The sequence below is a fragment of the Orussus abietinus genome, unplaced genomic scaffold (assembly GCF_000612105.2).
Source record: "Orussus abietinus isolate OABI.00-Male unplaced genomic scaffold, Oabi_2.0 scaffold3, whole genome shotgun sequence".
NCBI lineage: Eukaryota > Metazoa > Arthropoda > Insecta > Hymenoptera > Orussidae > Orussus > Orussus abietinus.
Window position 1 is genome coordinate 490985 of NW_019395984.1, and position 16826 is coordinate 507810.

General features: G+C 49.4%; 2 protein-coding genes across 2 annotated transcripts in view; one reads left to right on the forward strand and one right to left on the reverse strand.

Annotated features, from left to right (window-relative positions):
- LOC105699167 (glutamate receptor 1) overlaps nucleotides 1-11451 on the reverse strand; it is a 194716-nt gene extending 183265 nt beyond the window's left edge. Inside the window, exon 1 of the mRNA XM_023433944.1 lies at nucleotides 11369-11451. Coding sequence (XP_023289712.1) covers nucleotides 11369-11432 — 64 coding nt within the window. The 5' untranslated portion in view covers nucleotides 11433-11451. The remainder of the gene's footprint in view (nucleotides 1-11368) is intronic.
- Nucleotides 11452-14745: 3294 nt separating this feature from the next.
- On the forward strand, nucleotides 14746-16732 carry LOC105699245 (general transcription factor IIE subunit 2). Its single transcript, XM_012424102.1, has 4 exons — nucleotides 14746-14974; nucleotides 15166-15430; nucleotides 15681-15890; nucleotides 15999-16732. Exons 1-4 carry the CDS (start codon nucleotides 14913-14915, stop codon nucleotides 16317-16319), a joined length of 858 nt encoding a protein of 285 aa, XP_012279525.1. The 5' UTR covers nucleotides 14746-14912; the 3' UTR covers nucleotides 16320-16732.
- Nucleotides 16733-16826: the final 94 nt, after the last annotated feature.

Sequence of the window (16826 nt, forward strand, 5' to 3'; positions counted from 1 at the left end):
ATTCCCTTCCTGTTCCTGTATGCACTGCGGCTCCCCCGGGACCCGGAGGCGGCGAGATTTCTCCGCGGAATTGGTCGCAGCCTGGGGGCTCGATTTTTCCGACCTTTCGACCCTTAAGGCGAGAGGCAAACTTTAATTTCACCCCGCGACGCCCGACCCCCCCCCTGAAGTCATACACACGTCGACCCTACGGGGGGTCCTACGTCTCGAAAGAAATTATTCCCCCGAAATCTTAATTCCCTAAAAAGCAGGATGAACGCAATATAGAAAAAAGGTTTGGACAGTTCCGAAATAATATTCCCGTCTGATTTGTTTCCGAAAATCTTCCCCTCCCCCCGCTGGTATAATAGTCAGGCGGGAGGGGTGTAAGAAGCGCGGAAAAGGCCAGGTTGAATAAGAGCGAAGCCAAGGAGAGGGCATTTCGCTCGATGGAGTCAGCCATTGATCCCGCCATTTTCCGCCTCCGTCCCTCCCGCTTCCCGTCTCGCCCCGTCCACGCCCTTCTGTTTCCGGTTCCACCTTGACTTCCGTTTATTTTTCCCCTCTCCCCGTCCCGTTGCCCCTTTCCCCTCCTCCTCGCCGAGCGATCTTCCCTTTGCTCCCTCGACGCCCCCCCGTGAATCTTCGTTTGGTCGCGTCCTCTTGCCGGTCCCTTTGGTACCCTCCTGCCGACCTCGCCAACCTCCCCGACCTTCCCAACCCCGTCGACCTTATGTTACGTCCGGTCCTTAAGGACCCTTTCTCCGAGGACAATGGTATTACCTCGCGAGGATAACGAGATAACTGCGCGGGACCGTTTCCTCCGCAAAGGGAGGAAAAAGCGCGGAATTAACGGGTGCGGGCGGGGGGGAGAGGGCCACCCGGGGGTAGGAATCTCTGCGGGGGATGTACTTATCCCGGATAAGTCTCCAAAGTCAGGCAATGAAACTAGCTCAAGGCACGCGTATAAAAGCCCTCTGATGTCCCCGCGACGCGAAAATCACCAGCCTCCTTCCCCTTGCAGACCGCAACCGCGCCTGCGCCCTTTCCGCGTCCCTCTTTCCGTTCAAGAGGACTCCACGAATTCGGGAATACCTGTAGGAACTACCTGTAGACGCGGCCTCTCAGCTTCGTTCTTACATATCCTAATTCACCGCTCTCTGGAACCATAAAGATCACGTCTAACCCGGTGAATCCTAAAATTCTCCTGACTTTCAGAAATCCCCCCGACGGAAGGTCCCCTCTAACAGGTGGCAAGATGAAGAGGAAACTTAACTCGCTCCAAACACGTATTATCCCCTGAATCCTAAGATCCCCCTAAATTTTCAGAAATTCTCCGACAAACTTCCCCCTAATGGGTTCACGAAGTTGGGAGTCAAAATTTCAGTTCACTCTCCCTAACCCACAGAAAAAAAATAAATAAATAAAAATCACATCTCGTTGCCTGAGTCCCAAAATTCTAAGATATTTGATGAATTCCGTAACAGAAAGTAGCCCCTGACAGGTGGCAAGGAAGGGAGGTAAGGTGGCATGTATCTATATATATATATATATGAATGAACATATATACATACACATATATATATACACTTATATATACACTTATATATACACTTATATATACACTGACGGGTAGCCAAAGCAGGGAAGGGGGCATAAAGCTTCCGGCACGGACGAAAAGGGACAAAGAAAGATCCCTGCCTGATCCTTAAGTCGACGTCGACGTCGACGTCGGATCCAGGCGTCGCCTGGGAAAAGCGGCTCGGTAATATCGGATTACCCTTCGCGATGGCAAGTTTCGTTCGGGAATGTCGAAGGAGGAAGACGAGTACATAGGCGTGCACGTTATGTACATATCGAGGGAGACATAGGCACGTACCCGGGCACGTATGCGCGTCCGCGTGCCCACGTGGGTACATCCCATGTACCGAGGGTCAGGGGGGAGGGGGGAGGGGGGGGGTCTCGCGTCGCAGAGTTACCTAGGTACGTGCCAACACAGGCGAAATGACACGTAGAGGGGTAACGTTATCCGCCACGAGAATGGCGACGCGTTCTACGGTAACGTACGTTACGACTTGCTTACGGCGGCTCGCCGCAAAAGAATTCACGGAGAAAGACTCGCCGCAAAAGAATTCACGGAGAGAACTCGCCGCCGCTGGGAGACAGGTCGCGCAGAGAAAAATAGGACGGATGCGGGACGGATGCGGGAAAAGCGGATCGACGCCCGGCTCCATTAGGCGTCGAATTTCAGGGAGGCTCGAGATGGACGAGTCGCGCATCGCCTCCCCCGAAAGGGGAGACCTCCCTCTCTCGCCGGCAGTATACCGCGACCTGAGATAAACATTGATAAGAAATGGAGTAAAATAAATGTGATATCAAACCAGCATCTAAGACGTTACATCCGTGAAACCCTTCTACAAACGGGCCATGTCAAACCTGAGAAAGCAACTGCAAAGGCCAGGGGAAGGGTCCTACCCACCAAGAAATTCCGATATCTTGAAAATTTATTCCTACACCCCCGGTCAAGATTTTGTATATAAAAAAGAAAAAAGAAAAATGAAATTCCACGGATGTCTCTCCTGGCCTCCGTATTCGCTTTGTAGAGTGCGTCCTGTATGTGTCTCTTCAACGCTCTAACTTCCGAACGAATGTCGGAAAATCACTTTGCCCACGTACTCTACCCTGTATTTGGATGCAATTTGTGCATCAAGAGAAAAAATTCCATTTTTTTTTTTTTTTTAACCAATCACACGGGATGACCCCTTTAAGAGTCACCTCCCCTCGTGGAGACGCTCCAAGGGGTCCGTAGGAAGGATTCCGGGCGGGCATTCGGGGAGGAAAGGCGACGAGGAGACGAAAGATGGCGAATATACGAGATGAAAAAGGGGAAAAGGCGCGTCCCCGGCTCCATTAAGCGTCGTGTTTCTCGGAAGGGGTTTAAGTCGAGGACCGGATACCCTCCCAGTGGAGGACACCATGTTTGGTCAGCCCGGCGATGCGTCTCCATTTCTTCCCCTATTATCTTACATATCCCGCGTCTCTCCGCAGACATTACTCTAGTCGACGATACCCCTCCGATATCTTACCATCGGCATTAACGACGCGCATTACGACACGGCGATGCATAAATAATCGCCCTTTATTACTCGGCCGATTACGGGCGGAGGTAAGCCCTCGATAGGCGGCGATTACGTTGAGAGGTGAATCGACAAAATGGCAAAATGGCGATGTTATGCCGGGCTTGAAATCGTACCCAGTGTGTAGGGTAGCTCATGGGGAGGTGTATCGTATGGTGGCCATCGAACATGTTCGATATAAAGCCGCTTAGATTCACCAGCTTCCGGTTCGTCAATATAGGTAACTGTTTCGCACCGTTTCCGATGTTAGTACGCCTCGTTCAGGTGTAGTAACACCCGGGCGTAATCGAGCGGGGGGGAGGGGGGAGGGAAAAATAAAAAAACAACCGCCACCAACAATCGCGCCGGTAAAACGGTAATTCTCGCGGTTCCATTTCGGCGTCGACTTGGCGGGCGCATTATCGAAAATGCGCCACCTCCCCACCCCACCCCCCAGAAGGAGGGAATAAAAATTGCGCCGAAAAATCGGGGGGGGGGGGGGGGAAGCGAAAGAAGGAAATTAATCGACCACGCACCCGCGGACCCGGAAAATCTAGTCGGTAATTAACGTGCGTGCGAATTTCGCGGGGGCTTTTAATTCGGAGGAGAACCGCTCCGCATAAATCCCAGAAATGGCCGCCGCCTCCCCCTCCCCTCTCCTCCGCCGTATTACACATCCCGAATAACGCCAACCTATTGCCGGCAATTATGCGGACGATAAATCGGCCAAGTCGGGAAGGATTAGCGGTCTAAAATTGACCGGCCGATAATTAATGCCCGGCGAAGTTTCTCGCGTTACTTCTGTCCCTACTCGGGGGTATTACTCGGCCTAAACCGTAAAAATGGCCGAGTTCCTATTCATTAACGATCCGGGCGCCGGATTTAAACGAAACCAAAAAAAGAAAAAAAAAGAGGCCGGTTATATCGAAAAGAACTGACCTACGGAAAAATAAAAAAAAAAAAAAGAATAACGCGTGGGTAAAGAAACCGCCGAATTTCGAGAACGAGGGGGCGAAATATCTCGCGCGGGGGGAGGGATGGGGGGGACCTCGTTAATTTGACAGAGGCGCGCGAGGAATGATCGCATCGATCACGGAAACGAGCACGTGTCACTGCGCATTACACGGCCCGAATAACGCGCCGATTGGCGACGATTATGCGAACAATAAATTGGTGAAATCGCGGGTCTGAAACTACCGGCGATGGAGAGGGTAGGGGGAGGGAGGAGGACGGGGGGGGGCAGTGTATCATATGGCGGCCATCGAACATGTTCGATATAAAGCCGCTTAGATTGCGCGGTCCTCCGGTTCCCCGGTACGTGTATATACATACATGCATACATGCCTTCACGGGTACAGGTGTATGTATTTATATATAAACATACGTATATATATATATTTTGTTTTTCTACGTAATCATCTTTGCGTGTACTGTCGCGCTACTCGTCGCGACGTCGGTCCGCCTAGGGAGGGGTGGGCGGAAAAAACCCACCCACCCCAATTGGGTCCCCAAAGCAGTAATTCGTGCCTCGGCATGCCGATAGGGTGGCGTTTCAATTTTATCCTTTCTCTTCTATGTCTATCTAACACCACCCCACCCCCGCCTCCACCTCGAGAACGAGGCGATCCGCCCTTTAACCGGCTTCTTTGTTTCTTCTCTTTGTCGCCCTCACCTATCGCGAGTAATTAAAACCGCGAAGCGGCTCTCTCTCTCTCTTCCTCTCGTCCCTGCGCACGCTCCCGATCTCTCGTGCAATTTCAGAGGGGGGCGGGGCGGAAGGGAAGGGAAAGAACGCGAGGGAATGTACACCGTTACATATGTATGGATCCGTATACGTATCCACATACGCGGAGGGCGGCCAGGACCCTTCCGCACCAAACGCCACTTTTTTCCATTTTTCTCTTCCCCCTCTTCCCCGGGAATGGAAATAATTCCGTCGTTCCTCGAATTGCGCTCGATTTCGCGCTGCCCGGCTAAGCTTTTGAGTACCCCCCCTCCTCCCCCGCCGGACGTTCTCAATGGGCCCGCTTAAACCCTTTAACTGTATTCCTCTTTGTCCCCAGTTCGCCTTTACTCCCTTCAATTAGCCCCCGAAAATGCACTCAATAGTCTGCCCTTCGGCTCGATTCTCGTTCCTCCCCGCGTACGGACTCCGGGATCAGAATTCGGCCGCGATTTGAATCCCTGGGGGGGTACAAACTTTCACCTCTGCGCGGACCCTCCCTATAATCGCGGATAACAAATCTGACCGCCGATAAGTACCCGGGAGTACTGTGGGCAACGGGAACACCTCCTCCCCTGTCTGGCGGTCCTCCGCCCGATTAGTCGCAAATCTGCCGTAAGGACCTCCTCAATGATGTCCAGCGGATCTCCGTTGGATCCCCCTCCTCGTAACTTTACGTATCTGGTGCAAAGAGCAGATGATTTTTTTATTTTATTTTATTATTTTATTCGAAATTCTTAGCAAGAGTTGACAAGACTTCGTTGACAACGTCTCCGCCAGATGCCAACGTGATTCCGCATACTTGAGAGGAAAAACCGGGCAAACGACGTCGAAAGATATTAAGTCGAAATGACCGAGAAGTGGAAATAAGAGAAGAAAAAAAAATAGAGAGAAATGTCCAAATCCACGCGGAATTTTTGCTCGGATTTCTCGATCGGGGGATGTCCTCGATCGGCAATATTGCTCGATGGACCGGAAGTATCGCGCGGGATATATATATTTTTCCTCCGCGCCAGGAGACGAACCTTTGCTCCGACGGTGTTTAACACAGAGGAGAGTCTGCGCTCACGGAGATCCATCACTCGATTAGGCCTTAATCGCCGTACGAAAAGTGCGACGGGAAAACGGGATGGAAACAAACGACTCCTCCGTGGCGTCTAACGCTGATCGATGGTCATCTTAGGACCTCTCCTAGGCGAGCAAACCAAACTTTATCCGCAGATATCCGACCGCGCTTTTCCCTCCAGGATGACCGGAGGAATCCCCCGAAAAGGATGGGGGAAAAAAAAAAACCCCAGAAAAAATATCGTTAAAGAAAAGAACGAGAGAAAGAAAGAGAAGAAAAAGGGAGAAATCCCGAAGTCAACCCGTCGCCGACTTCTAATGTTCGATGTACTTTGAGGAATCTTGCATTTTGCAAAGTTTTCATCCCACTCCTCGACGGCGAGGATCGGCTCGAATCGCGCATTGAAATCGCAATCGACGACCGGGGGCGCAAAAATGGGCCAATTACGAGGTTGCCGCCGACCCCGTGGCGGATTACCGCAATCGCTCCAGATTCCCTATCCGGAGAGGCGAGAGGGGAAGAGCAAGACGGGTTAACCGAGTCAGAGATCAAGAGGAAGGGAGGAAAGTCGCGGGGAAAGCGAGGAAAATCGAGGAAAATCGAGGCTGGTTCCCACCGCAAGCCCCCCCTGCGCGGACTGTCTCTCTCCCGCCCCGGGTCTGCGCATCGCTCTGTCCCTTTCCGTCCCGGCGCTCGCGAGAGAGACGCCGGCATTTCTATGGGCATTCATCATTCGCCCCTCTCTGTCTCCCTCTCCCTCCTCATTTTCCACAACCCCCCCGCCGTCCGCGGAGCTTAAATCTGCATTGATGGTAATCCGCGAGGCTTTTAACTAAATATCGCGTTTCATGCGATGTGTTTCACAGGGCCCGGGTTTAATGGGAAGGGTGGACTTGTCGATTCGGCCGAGGAACGAAGAGGGAGGGACAGAGGCCGAGACCCGAAGGGGTGGCGATGGTTTTGGGGGATGAATGCGAGGCCCTTCCGAAATCCGGAGAAAACCCGCGGGCATTCGCGCGTTCCCAAGACCCTGGCCTAGCTTTTGCTCCTACGGGGGGTGGAAAAAGGAGAGGAAGGAAGTCGCACCGCCAAAGGACCTCTCTCTGAGGGGCTGGAAAAACGGACAGACCGACAGGGGTAGCTAACGAGACGCCCGGAGATTTCCATAACTGTCCGGCACTATTTCGGATTCGGGGACTGATTTCCACAGGTCGATGAGAGTCCCCTAAGAGGCCACCCAAATCGAGGGGTACACCTCGAAGCACCCTATTTTGAAACTACTTCTTTGAGGCACCCTGACTGGGACACTCTCATTGCGCACCCCTAATTGAAGGTGGCAATAATTACCCCGGTCGAAACATCAGCCCTGCTTTGGCCCTACTCCACCCGTTAAATCCTACTTTCGATTTTGCATGTCCTATTTAGCATGAATCCTATCCTACTTCCAATGAGAACGAAACTCTAATTTCAGGCCTGGAATGAAAATTTGAACTCAAAAAAAAATATATATCTCGAAATACACTGGGGATTGAAATTAAAAATAACGATACACCTCTAAAACTCCCCGGAAGACAAATCCTCGTTATCGAGGCTTTCGAGAGTTTCCTCCGGCGTTATGAGTCCCTCGAAAAGTCCACGTCGGATTCGCCGCAGCCCGAGTCAACGGGGGATGACAAACCACCCTCCGGCCGTCAAGCACCCGTAAATACCAAACTCCAGAAAGCCACGGGGAAAAGGAAGGGGAAAAAAAAAAGGAAGAAGAAGAAGAAGAAGTTTCCCCGCGAATCCCTAACGCCGCCCTCGGAAGCAACCCCTCATCGATGACGGATAGAGAGTAGAACGCCGCGCGGAGTGTAAAACTCCGCAGGAGAGGGGCTCGTCAGCCACGCGGAGGGTAGCGACAAGTGATGAATGCAAAACCTTCAGAACTGGTGGAAAATCGCTCGTAAATTTACATGGATCCGGGATTTCGTCCCCCCCCCCGTCTCTGCGATCCCCGAGTCGCCGTATCACGTCCGAAAGGGCGCGCCGCGAGGACTCCGTTAGAGGATGAAAAATGGCAGCGCTCTCGCTTCGTCTCTCTCGCGCGCGCCGACTCCCGCATCCCTCCCTCTCGCTCCCTCTCGCACCCTTCGGCCTGGATGGGCGACTTGGCGGTAAAATTACGCGGCTTACGCGATCGGCACCGATCGAAACTCCCTCGCGGTATATTATATGCATCGACTGGCCGAGGGATTAATCGTTATACGCCTACGTCGGCATATAACGCTGCTTTATGGTCTCGATTATAATGTAGTTTTAAAGGGTGTTTACGTATTCCGGGTAGCACGCGGAGCGCCGGTTACGTCGACAATAACGCGATTATTATTTCCCCGAGCCCCCTCCCGGTTGGCCAGTAAATATGTACACAGTCCAGACATGTACGCGGACCTAGGTACGAGTGCCTACAATTATTTACTCCGATTCTTCCCGGATCCAGATCAGACGGAAATTTCAACCGTGATATATCCTCCCGTTGTGATTATGATATTTCATTACGATTACCCACCTCTCGTTTTCCTCGCCGGCCGACGTTAATATGCTCGTAATGTATGCATCTTCTGCCTTCCCACCCCCCCTCGTGCTCATTGAATTTTCATGCCCTTTATACGTAATCCCTGGGACACTGTGGGCCGGTTATCACTATTGAATGATGCGCTCGTTCCCTCCATTTCCAGATTACCCGACCGATTATTAATCATGCACTTCCTTATCCCACGTGGAGCCCGAAGTACTTATATTATCGAGCATTAGATTACTTAGGAGCACGTAACAATGATCTCGGTACACTCGGTGCATTTTCAAAGTACTGCGTCACTTATCAATTCCGCCAAGGAGAGATATCGAAAGCATGTTAAACTCCGATTCTATCTTTTAAATGTTCAAATAAAAATCCTTCGAGGTCCGATTTCATGTCTCAGTATCCAGTCGAAAATTCGACGACCGTCTCGATCTTCGCCGGCGTCGAAAGGATTAAATCGGAGTTTTCTCATCAATTTGCAGAAACCGAGCCAGAAGCTACTCCCTTTGCCCCCGTGTTTATTTACGTTTCAAAATTCCGCAACGTCGATTCCTGGGGAATGTACGCAACTAAAGAGGTCGTCACTCCGATGTACAAACAGTGTATCGAATCGATGAAATATTTTCTGGGACATTGAACGCAAAAAAAGAAAATCGGTAAAAATTGCAGCATTAAAAATATCCGTTTCACGGTGTATGCATTTTTTTTTCTTTCAACCTTCAATACGATATTTGAGAAATTTCGTACCCCGTCGTATTTAAGATTTTAAAATACAATGAATTTTAGAGAAATCCGAGAAAAGGGAAAAACCTTCAAAGGATTTTTTCCCATTTCGCGTATTTTCTTCTAATTCCCGGAATTTAAATAAACATCCTTACGGCCTCCTTCAGGACTCTACATTATTTCGCAACGGATCGGAAGGCAGTCGCGAGATGTCGATTTCACGGTAGCGACCTCCGATTCGACGAGCGCTCATAGAGTCCCCGAGCGAGATAGAAAGAGAGAGAGCGAGGGGGGCGTCAGGGTGAGCGAGAGAGAAAGCGATAGGGAGAATCAGCCACGCCGTCGAACAATTATCGCGACGGTGTCAATCGTCTCGCGTGGCATGGAGGCGCATAAATGTACGCCCGGGGTCGCAAATAATGCACCGGGGAGCGCGTGGCACACGTCGGCCGATAAATTCATAGAGGAATGCACCAGGACTGCAGCTTCCCAGAGGGAGGACAAAAGCGACGACGCGAAACGTCGCCGGTTGACCGAGAACGGCGTAAAGGAAAAAACGAAAAAAAAAATGTAAAGTAAAAGAAGGGAGAGAGAAAGAAAATCCACAGGGTTCATTAGGAATCCACTTTCGGCCGGCCGATTACGCGGGGATCTCGGAGGATTATCGTTCCACATCCTCGGGATGATACCGAACACGTGGGAGCCTGAAATATTCGCCATAGGACACCCTTTAGCTGCAAAGCGTTACACGCGCGACACGGGGCCATAAACTCTGCTTTAAAACGGGCTCGGCCGGTGTTTCCGAATTTTAGCCTGATTTTATCCGGATTTGTATGTGCAAAAGCGGGAGGGGCGCTAAATAAAAAGCCCGACGACCTCGTAAAACGGGTTGGTTAAGGTGGTGGGGCTGTAACGGCGGAGGGGGGGAATTTAGTCCACGGAGGTGGTCGCAATCTGCGGAGATGATTCCGTGGGAGCTTCCGGAGGGTCGGATTTCAAGGCCCGATAAAAGATGGGATTTATAACGTCTAACGTTCGGTACAACGTCTACGCGGCGCTTCTCCTCGGGGTACGTATAAATTTATCTCCCAGAGACAGCTTTACAATTCTCTTCAACCACCCCCGCTGTAACTCTGGAAACAATTTAACTGGCTTGGAGTAACGCGCGGCACGTTAGCACGTAACGCCCTATCCCCAAGCAGAAGACAAGCCCGACGAGCCGCACACCCCGTATCCGTTCCGTATCGCACCGTAGAACAGCACAAAGCCTTATCCCTCTGAAAGAGCATCACTTTTACGTCCTCCATGCGAGCGCTCTCACATATTCCAGGGAGTCTCGCCCCTACAAGCCGCTTACCGACCCCCGGGAAACCGCTTCCACCAGCTCCCGGAATTCTTAACCGGCCTCCTTAAGTATTCCGTACATTTTACTGCTTTACATCGACTCGATATTCGAGTGCACCTCACGTGTAACGATTCTCCCTCGATCGGCCCCATTCTCTCTCTTTGTCTTCACCCCCGGGTAACCACGGATAACTACGGGGGAGTTCGACATATATATCGCTCGGTACACCTCCGATAAGTAGACTCGGAATTTTTGCAAAATAGGGCAGACTGGATTTATCGCCTAACCCGCTCGAATCAATTGCACGGCCTCTCTTGTCCGAGGGGAAACGAGCGCATCCCCTGTGCTGACCAGGCAAAAAGAGCTCGGCTCGTTCCCGGCCGGGCAAAACGTAGGAGGTCGATTTTACATCGATAGAAAAACCAAAGGGGGCTTTATTCCGATTTAAAAACCACCCCTGGAACTGGGCAAAAATCCCCGGACGTGATTAAACTAAATCTAGGTAGAGCGGTTTCGAAGCACTCGGTTTCGTCGCAGCTGGTCTCTCTTGGAAAAGAAATCCCCCTTCGCTCCGGCATCCCGCGTACCGGCACTTCGATACCCGAGTAGGTTTCCTCCTCCCCGCACAGTATACCGCAACGTTGCATTTATCGCCCTGCATCAAAAGCCAACCCTCTCCTAACCTCGAAATCCGGGATACCCCGGCTGGATATTTAGGGAGCACTTTAACGTGGAGCACCGACTCGCTCTAGAAGCCGGGAATCAAAGGAAATTCGAAAATCCACCGGAAGCGGGTTTTCGAGGTTAACTCGCTGCTTTTATCCCGCACTATCCTTAGAGCGTATCACTCACTCACCTATGAGTATCTTATCCGGGGAGGCTGCAGGCACGAGGACGAGGATCATGATCGACGCGGTCATCGCCGTCGCAGCGGAAGCACCCGAGCTCATCGTCGCAGGTGCGAAGAACGTCCGGCGACGCCTCGAGGACGTCCCGCCGCGCGCCTCGCGAAACGTGACCATCCTCGACCCTCGGTGGTCTGGCACAAACTGGCGTTCGCTACTTGGCGTGAACTCGGTCTCGCTTCGGCCTCGCAGCGCCCCCACCCCGCCGCGCGTCCCGGGGGTGGAAGCGTACGCTTAACGCGCATGTGACGTCACGAGGCGCGCGCGATCTTTTCGGGATGCTGCCGCCTCCGGTCCCGCCGACCCCGTTGCGCCGTTTCCGCGGCGAAGGCGCTGTCGTGCCGGCGGCCACCGCCGCGCGCTTCCCGGCGCCCCCGCCAGGGCGCGCCCCCGACAGCAAATAAACCCCGAAACAGCTTTTCTGCAGCCTCCAACCCCTAAAAATACCAAAAAATGATCCGACTCCATGAAAAAAAAAGGAAAAAAAAAGAAAAAAGAAACGGAGCCGGGTCTTCAAAAAGAAGCCCGATGCTCAGACATACACGCCTTGCTTCAATGCCTTGCTTTTAACGTTAAAAGACGTAAACCCTGAAAATACGGGTTACACTATACACGTAATCCGGGTTTTTTGAAATACGATACTTCGACATTTTTCCTCCTATTGAGATCGAGGTTTTAGTACTCGGGAGAATAAATTCCCTAACGTTTGTGGTTTTAGGGTACACTTGTAGTCGAAAGTGGTCGGAACGTCGAAATTGTTTTAACGGGTTTAGAATTGTCGGCTTTTGAAGCGAGTGTTCCAAGTTGGGTTATCTTGCAAGGATTGGGGTTATTTTGTTGGATTTATAGCAGGGTGGTTGGAGTCGGGGATGCGCCTTGTTGGGGGGTTTTGGGTGCTGTGGGATTCCAAGATGTCGGCGGGCTTTTACCCTCGATAGGCAGCGGTTTGTTGCTCGGAATAATTAGTTGCGACCAAACGAAAGCTCTTGGCGGAAAGCGGCAGTGCGGGGGAAATTTCGAAACGGAGTTCCCCTGACGAGAGAGGTCCCTTTTCCGCAGCGGATGAAGGCGGTTCCGCGTGTGGGCGCATTTATTATGCTTTATGTCCCAGCGGGGCAGGGCCGCGAGAAATCCCGCGCGCCGCCATCTTGGCCGGTCCCGATAGGCGATAACTTCGGGATTCCTTCGCGAGAGCCTCCTCGTGAAAGCAAAGTTTGACTTTCCCTAAGCCGTTTACCGAGGAAGCGATTTAAATAAAAAATCATCGCGTCCCGCCTCCCTCCAGGGGCACGTATCCTCCCTTATCCTCCCTTATCCTTCCCTCGCGGGAGACCGCGCGTCCGCCTCGCCGAGGATTATATTAGTTGGAAGCCTTCCAATCGGGTTACAGCTGACAGCGGCAATCGTAAATCCCAAAACGAACGTTTTAACCACTCGGCCCCGAAAGTTAACATTCCTCGCTCCAGGGAGTTTTGCAGAGTCCGCGCGGCCCCAAAGAAATCCGACGCCTCCGAAAAAGGACCGAAGGGAAAAATCCATTCGGGGGCGAGAGAGGCGACGTTTACAGGCAGATTTTATGCTCCCACTGAGCGCGGGGTTAAAACGTCGCTTTGAATCATTGAAGGCTCCTTGGAACATGGATGCGAGGTCTGTCGAATGCTCCTCGACTTCCTCCCTCTCGCTTCCGACGTCATCAATAATTTGAGAAATACTCTCAGACGCTACTTCTTATACTCTACGTAGTTTCGAGTGATAAACATTCTCTGTTATCGATGATTCGGTCGCGGAAAATATTTCGCCGATCTTAGCAGGCACACGCGTCTTCGTGCGATCTTTCCCTCGTTTCTGGTAGCTAAATAGCCGTCAGTCGGCAGCCGGGATAAGGAGTTGACTTCGTTCCGACGACGCTGCCGCTGCCGTCGTGTCCTGAGATAATTAAACGAGTTTAATTAATAATATCACAGCGCTCGGCGCTGTTGAAACTTTTGTCGCGGTGACTGTTACTTCGTAGTTTCTCACTTTATAGAACGGAGGGAGCGGTTTCCGCGGGTCTGGATAATTTCCGCAGGAGCCGGCACTAAGCGACGTGCCCCGTCAACTTTGCGGCACCTTTGCATATAAATTGCGGAATGATGTTCGAAAGTTTCCCTAGCCGGACGCGATCCTTAAGGTGGGCTGCTGCGTTTGATTGGTACCGCGGCAAGCCTGATAAAAAATATCTGATGGGAGAAAGTTTCAGCTGCAACTGCGAAACCGAACTCCCGGGCGCGAAGTCGCGGTAAGGAACGGAACTCAAGCTTAACTGGAAATTTGTTAAATCTTCTGGAACATTAGCGGCGAAGTAAGGTGACGAGATCCTTCCTTGGACATCCTTCTCCATAAAGGAACTTCTGCAAGGAACTTCTTCCTTATCTCGACATACAAGGCATCCAAACTAGCACCTTCAAAAGTAAAGCTCAAAAGCATAACTCTAAAAATAGTTCTTTATTATTCCTTAGAAATATTCTTTTTTTTTTACCCACCTTTTTTTTCTTTATTTTGCCAAGACGAAAAAGTAGCGAAATGCTAACCTTTTAAATTGAAACATTCCTCGCGTACCCATCTCGAGACATCTTTATTCTCCATTCATGCTTCAAACCTCGATTCGCAATATTTAACATTCTTCTACAGGCGAGGCGTGGTTCACTTGTTTGTTCCGGGTATTATGCATAATTTCCGTTACGCGCAATTAGCTCGTGCTCATAACTCTGCAAAGGCTACTCGTATTGCCTAACGATATACCGAGGTCATAAAATATAAAATATCGTCTCTTCTTTCGAAAATAAACTTTAAACTCTTTGTCGTTAAGGAATGCCCGCGTTTAGAAAAGAATTCAAACGACTCACCTTCGTTCGTTGGACGCTTCGAGAACGCCTGCGTAATGGCTGCCGGGCACGGCTTCGTTTGAACGTCGATATATTGCGCGCGCTTCTACTGCGCAGTCACGGGACCCGAAGTCACACTGAGCGCGTCGTGTGTTACACTAAGCATGACGCGTCAACGCGGCGAAGACGAAGAACCAATCGGAATTGCGGCGGAAATGACGCCAGAAGTAAAGCGCACTTCTGGTTGGTTGTTCATTTTAGACGCTTCGACTCAGAGATAAGTTGGAAGCAGAGATGAGTTAGATCCCTGAGTTGAGTCGCCATTGTAGGCAAGTGCATGAGCCGCCTGCATGCTTCACCGAGGGCAACACAGTACGCGATCGCGCGACCCTGCCCGTGAGTAATCTCCCAACTCATCTCTGATACAAATTCTTTGCCTCTGTATTAACCTGTTTTCGCTTAAGTTGTAGCAGGGTGAGGTTATGTTAGTTCTGCGTGAAAGTTTCTTCGGGTAGAGAGTAGGTTCCTTTGCTCCAAGTTGCATTTAAATGCAGAGAGCGATGTTAGAATGTATTTAATGTCGATTGCAGATATTAGAACTTGAAATTGAGGCAAGAAAACACTAAAAATCATGGATCCTGCGTTGCTGAGAGAGCGAGAGCTCTTTAAAAAGAGAGCTTTAACCACTCCGGCGTAAGTATTTTGGCATTTTTGGGATAAATTAAGTGGAAGACGTTGTCTTGCTAAGTTATGCTTTCACGGGTGTTTGTTTTATAGATTGTGGGTTATTATGAGTTAATGAACATAGGAAAATTTGTGGATTTGTTTAAATTTAGGTATTTGGAGTTCTGTTTTTAAATGCTAATCATTGGGGTTCTGTTTAGTGTCGAGAAGAAAAAAAGGGAGCCGGAGAAAGATTCTAGTCGTGATGAGCCAGCAAAGAAGAAGCCGAAGGTGTCTTCGGCTTCCTCGGCGCCGAAGCTGGACATTGTCAACTACAAGACGATGAGTGGCAGCTCTCAGTATAAATTTGGAGTTCTGGCAAAGATCGTGAAGCACATGAAAGCTAGGCATCAGGACGGGGATGATCATCCTTTGTCGTTGGATGAAATTCTGGACGAGACTAATCAATTAGATGTCGGATCCAAGGTAAGCGTAATAAATAGAAATATTTATCGGCGCACCATTACCAACTCCTATAAATTATTGCTCAGTCCTTTTTTTAACTGAGTTCATTACGGACTTATAATCCTCACCCAAGTACACTGTAAAGGTATGTAACCTTAATAATCCTGCACTCCTTGGTTCCGTTTTCTATTTTCTGGAATGTAATATAAAATATATAGGAATATGATACTAGTAAAATATTTATGTGACATTTCAATACAACATTTCCTAGGTAAAGCAATGGCTGCTGACGGAGGCACTTCGGAAAAACCCAAAAATTGAAGTGACACCTGATTCGAGGTTTTCTTTTAAAGCTATGTATAAAATAAAAGATAAGAAATCGTTGTTAAGGTTACTTAAACAACAAGACCTGAAAGGTCTTGGAGGGATTTTATTAGAAGACATACAAGAAAGCCTGCCCCACTGTGATAAGCACCTGAAGGTAAGGCTGTTAAATCGATTTGTCAATAATCAGAGTATTTCTGGATACTACTTTTTCATGCTTTTGAATAATAACAGAAACCCAATGATTTTTATCCTGACATTGCAGAGTTTGCAGAACGAAATACTCTTCATAACAAGACCTCTTGATAAGAAAAAAATAGTTTTTTACAATGATAAAACAGCACAGTTCCCGGTAGATGAGGAATTCCAAAAACTATGGCGAGCTGTTGCTGTCGATGCCATGGATGACCAAAAGATAGACGAATACCTTGAAAAACAGGGTATACGATCCATGCAGGATCATGGTCCGAAAAAGCCAGCACCAGCTAAGAGGAAAAAGCCAGTCAACAAACGAAAGCAGTTTAAGAGGCCAAGGGACAACGAACATTTAGCACATGTTTTGGAGACATACGACGATACTAAATAAATTAACGTAATTGCGATGTATATTATTAATAACTTTCAACACTTTACTAATTATTGTGTCTGCCAGAATAACGAAACGAAAACCTGATGACTGTAAGGGGAAAAATATACTATATCTATTTTTTATAGAAAATGAATCAACAGTATTATACGCATTCTTGGTTAAAGCATTCCATTTACAAATTTCTATGATATTACTCTGTTTAGTATTTAAGGGTGATATTACTCACCTTAACTGCATCGATAAATTATATGATAATTCTTCTAACTACTTAAAAAAGAATGAAATTTCGGGTTCGTAAGAAAATGTATCAAACCTTAACACTTTATACACTTAGGGTAACAAATGAGTCCTAGGTTTATATTCACTTTATCATTGTCAGTACAAAATAAATATCCTTTAATTATGTTAAACATGACGTGTCTACGTGCACGTAATCACTCCTGTGTAGTCAGTTCGCCAACATTCTCTAAATATCCAGAGTGTTATAAGTTTAAAATGGTCATT